A 4,855-nucleotide genomic window follows, 5' to 3' on the forward strand; every position below is an offset into this window, starting at 1 on the left:
GTGTGTGTGTGTGTGTGTGTGTGTGTGTGTGTGTGTGTGTGTAAAGTTCAAAGGCACTGACGGGATGTTCTAAACCACTCATTCTCTAAGTTTTTCCTGAAGTCACACTGGGCCAATTCAGGAGCCACCGGCCTCCCAGTCGACATAAAACACACCACAGCTCTCACACACACACTTCTGGATACTCACTTTCCCAGGTTTGTTGCCCCCATGAGTGATTATAATACCTTTCTGTGGTTTCTGCCTCAAGCTTGTGACTCTGAGGGTTGTGGGAAATAGTTTTGGCTTGTATGACCACAGACTGCATTTGTTTTGGTTTATAAAAACCCATGGAATTCTCTGGCAACATGTGATATCAATCCATAGTACTTTTTCTTAATTACTTTGGTGCTTACTATAGATAGTAATGTAACAAAAGACCAAATTAATGCCAATTACATTTAAGGTTTGGATTTGTCTTGGGCTCTTGTGGCATACTTTTGAAAATCATGATTTCCTCTGACCTTTCCCACATACTTTGTTGAGTTCAGCAGTCCTACTGGGGTCAGTTACATTATTACCATTCCCACCACAGTGGCAGTGGCTCAAAAAAACAAATCATTTCACATGTTAATCCACTCTGATGCAATAAAGCACTTACTGCTCTAGGGGGCGGCAGGTCGGGAAGGTTCTTCTGTGGGACAGGGACATATTTAGCTGCTTTTCCATTGACCAGGGCATCTGATCTGTCATCTAGGTCATGAAAGTACAGAGAGGGAGGTCAGCGATTGACAGAAATGTGTATTGGCTGTTTTGAAATGAATGTACAGGAATCTGGGATAAATAAAACAACTGAGTAGTCAAAATTCTGTCCATTTCTTTTATTACACACTATTTCCAGACGTCAAGATGAAAGATATAACATGTTAATTTAGCTTCAGAGGTGCAGTTAAGCAGATTTTGTTGAAAGTCAGGATAGTTGTTTCCCCTGCTGTCAATCTGTCTACTACACCCAGCTGAGCTAACGTTCTGCTGGTTTAGTTTTGTAACTCAGACCCCAGGTTGGGATGATGTCTCTGCTCTGGTTTCTACTTGAATATTGATATGAGGATTAACATTTTCAGTTATACGTTTAACTGTATTTTTTTATTTTAAAAAAGTACACTAACATTTAAGTCAAAAATGTTTTTCTCTTACACTTTATCTGAGAGAGAAAGTTTAGGTTTACTAAACGATCAATGATTTCAGTAAGAACTCTCAATTCTCTCACATTGTCCCCCACTTTTTTTCAGTCTCTGTGGGAGAAAAAAACTTGTGGCTTTGCTAGCCTCACTGCTGAAAATATGTGTGTTAATTCTAGTGTTTTGAGGAAACCACATTCTTCAACACAATCCAAACAAAACAGGTCAGTCTCAGATGGTGAGAAGCTCTGAAGAGACATACAGGAGTAGGGGTCAGGGGGACATAGTCCTGCTTCTGGCAGCTTATGCTCATATCTGCTATTCACTTGAATCATTAAGGAGTGTAAAATGCAATAACATAACAAATATGCACTGGTGTTTGACTGAATTGACTGAGCGTTTAGTTCGACAAAACAAACATCCTTCACAGAGACAAAACTCAATCCAGCTAGATTTGACACGATGAGATTTCAGTTATCATCGCAGGTTTAGTGCAGTAGGTAAATGGATATTCCTAGCACTGACATACAAAATGTCAAATTAAAGATATACATTTATTATGCCACAAAACTATTTTAATATATATTTTTTTTGTGAAATTCTGTTTGTGAACTATGATGACTGATGACTGAAAATATGGCCCTAACCTTCACCATAATTTAATGAAAATGTAATGCGACCTAAATGGATTAATGTCTGCTACAAAGCGTCAACAGCTATGTTTTGTGATGCTGTACTTTGGCAAAGTGTTGCTTTGAGCTAAATGTCAATATCAGCATTCTCACAATGACAATGCTAAAATGCTAAAAATGTAGCAGATATAACATGTTTACCATCTTATTGTGGTGTGTTAGCATGCTAACATTTGCTAATTAACAGCACCAAACAAAATACAGCTGAGGCTGATGGGGTTACAGTATGACCTGCTAGTGGCTCAAGATGAAGCAAAGGGGTCACCAGTCATTAGGATCCATCATGTCTGCACCATGAATATCTGTAGGCCTACTAAAACAAGAATCTCAATGCCATGTTGGCACTAGAGAAAAAGTCGGAGGATCACCAAAGTTACACATACCTGTCCTCTGGAGAACATGAATTTGTGTATAAAGGTTTATGTCAATCCATGTAACAATTGTTGAATTATTTCAGCCTGGACCAAAGTAGTGGTCGGACTGTCATTACTATCCACAGAGTAACGTAGCAAGGCTAAAAAAAGCTATATTCTGACAGAATCCCTCTTTTTCAATAGGAAAAATAGAATCAATTTCTTTATAGATTATATTTCAGCTACTTTTCAGAAGACGAAGAAACCATCACCAAGTATCAGTCTCACACTTTGTAGAGGAACTTTTTGAAACTCACACCTTTGCCTTTGTCCTTCCCAGTAACAATGACTTTGTTCATGTAGATATACTCCTCATCTGCACCTGCATGAAAAGAGTAGAAGGTGGTTAACAGTTGACATCAGCATACCCGGAAACTTACATTTTGGCTAGTTACCACAAACACTAACATTGTGTTAAACTGAAGAAACGAGAAGAAGCTATTTGAATACCACTCAACAGAACACCAGACAAATATGCTCCATAGTGATACATGCATGTTTTGTATCTTTAGTAAATAGTTACAGCATTCTTACAAATAGACTGCTAAAGCCTCTACATTTGATAATAATAATAAAAGAAGGAAGGTGACTTGGTGGAGAATGAATGGAACTGTTCCAGGTAACCCATGCACAGTTAATCTACAGGACAGAGGTCCATGCTTGTCCCAACCTAGGAATCCTTACATTGTAGATTTAATCATCAACTCCAAGAGCCCTTGCCCACCTTGACTATACTGTGTACATTCAGGCTAGTGTATTATTGCAAAGACTCAGGTTTGTTCACTCCTCCTATATTGTTATTAGTTGCACTATGGTGAATAGCCTTGAGCTAGATCTCTTGGTATAATGTGCACAAAGTAACTTAAAGCTATAGTGCGTAGTTGTTGTCGCCCCCCATGAGAAATTCTAAAAACAACAACAACACTATCGGCGCGTCAACATGATACAAGCCTTATGTGATCGTGCACGCGTCCCCAACCCTTCCTCAATGCAGTTGATAGCAACAAAGGAGGATAGGAGGAAAGATGATGAACTCTTCAGAAGAGGTAATTATCTTCACTTGAGTTTCTGCGCAGGAAAGTCACCGAACGACACAATCTTCTGAACAAAGCAATACTGAGAAATGCAGACGGAGTTGTGTGGAGCTGATAGTCTTAATTAGCTTTGTAACAACTCATTGGGCAAAGGCTTGAATGTAACGGACGTTTATTCATATCAAAACGTTACGCACTAAAGCTTTAACTGTATACGTAAAATATATGTAAGAAGAGCACGGATATTTCTTGTAGCGCTGATGAGAAAGATCTGACTCCACCTTAGTGTCCAACAAACTTTCAACATGTTTGTCAAAAGTCCAAGATTAAAAGAGGGAACTTGACCCAAACAAGTGGTCTATTGTGTGGACAGATGCGCCCATTATTGACACCCACTCTCACCGTGACTGGCATTCATCGGACATTAGTCAGAAAACTCCTTGCCTGCACAGACAGAGCACTGTGTCAATTTTTTGAAGGTCTTTGATCTTTGAAGGTTTGAAGATCATACAGTTAATATATGCAATGAAGCTCCTGGTCCATCTGCCAAGACCAATCCAAAAGAGTTTGCATAACCAAAAGTATGACAGTGGTTTAGTTTTAAAACATACCTCCACTCAATATCTGCAAGAATTTATATCCACAAACAAGAATTAGGACAACAGTTAATTTCTATGCAATCAGTTTTTAGTTGTAAAGGCATAAAAAGCCAGAAAGAGTAGTATTTGATCAAAGTGAAAATAAGAAAACAATACAATATAATGTAGCTTTCTGTGACAACAATAGAAACACAGGAAATGCTTAAAATGGTGAGAGGAGTTAAACATCGCTGAACAAATGATCAGGGCTGTCATTAGAGACTGAACTAGACTTCTCTTTGCAGTCGAACGTAAATATTTACGGGTCAGGGTGAGCAATGGTATCCTATGGTCAATAAGCGGAGATGATGAAACCTTATGTCATACACTATTGCTGAACTCAGCTGAGTGAGAAATGTTTGGTTGAACGTTGTTTCTAGCATGAGTAGTTACAAGTTGACGAAGACATTGCCATAATATTGCCACATAAACAGTTTGAATAAATATATTTTCTCAAGCAATAAACTCTGCGGTTTCAGAGTAGCAAGCTCCAGCTGGTTACTATAACCTGTTATGGGAATTTGTTCTGGAGTTTCGAGGAAAGTCATTGAATTAAATATTTTAGCTGACTTAGAGATTATACCCTGAGATGAAATCAAACAAAACTCTAACCTTGGGTGATACTCTAGAGAAGCTTTCTTCTTTGAAATAGATACTGCAAGATGAAACCTAACAACTTCAGATACAAACTATGTTTTGCCTGTACAGTGAAAACAGATTTTTGGGGAACAGAGTTGAACTGCTATTTATAAGCTGTTGCTCAAAGGAAGTGAGCGTCCCCAGAGGATAAATGTAGCTTCGGAAAAATGATACAGCTTGGAGCCAGGAGAGGAAGTACAGAAAGAGGAGTCCAGGACCTGAACATGGAAAAGCATGACTGCTGGTGTGTGCGTGTGTGTGTGTGTGTGTGTGTGTGTG

General features: G+C 38.7%; 1 protein-coding gene across 3 annotated transcripts in view; it reads right to left on the reverse strand.

Moving 5' to 3' along the window:
- The window catches only part of afap1l2 (actin filament associated protein 1-like 2), a 35,751-nt gene that overhangs the window by 15,838 nt on the left and 15,058 nt on the right, over positions 1-4,855 (reverse strand). For all 3 annotated transcript variants that reach the window (XR_004327195.1, XR_004327196.1, XM_032502030.1), the window contains exons 3-4: positions 2,525-2,587; positions 641-732 (exon numbers count right to left, since the gene is read on the reverse strand). Coding sequence is in view for 1 of the 3 variants with exons in the window: in XM_032502030.1 (XP_032357921.1) it covers positions 641-732; positions 2,525-2,587 (155 nt within the window). In the remaining 2 variants the exon portion in view is untranslated. The remainder of the gene's footprint in view (positions 1-640; positions 733-2,524; positions 2,588-4,855) is intronic.

This window comes from Etheostoma spectabile, chromosome 21, assembly GCF_008692095.1.
Source record: "Etheostoma spectabile isolate EspeVRDwgs_2016 chromosome 21, UIUC_Espe_1.0, whole genome shotgun sequence".
Classification (NCBI taxonomy): domain Eukaryota; kingdom Metazoa; phylum Chordata; class Actinopteri; order Perciformes; family Percidae; genus Etheostoma; species Etheostoma spectabile.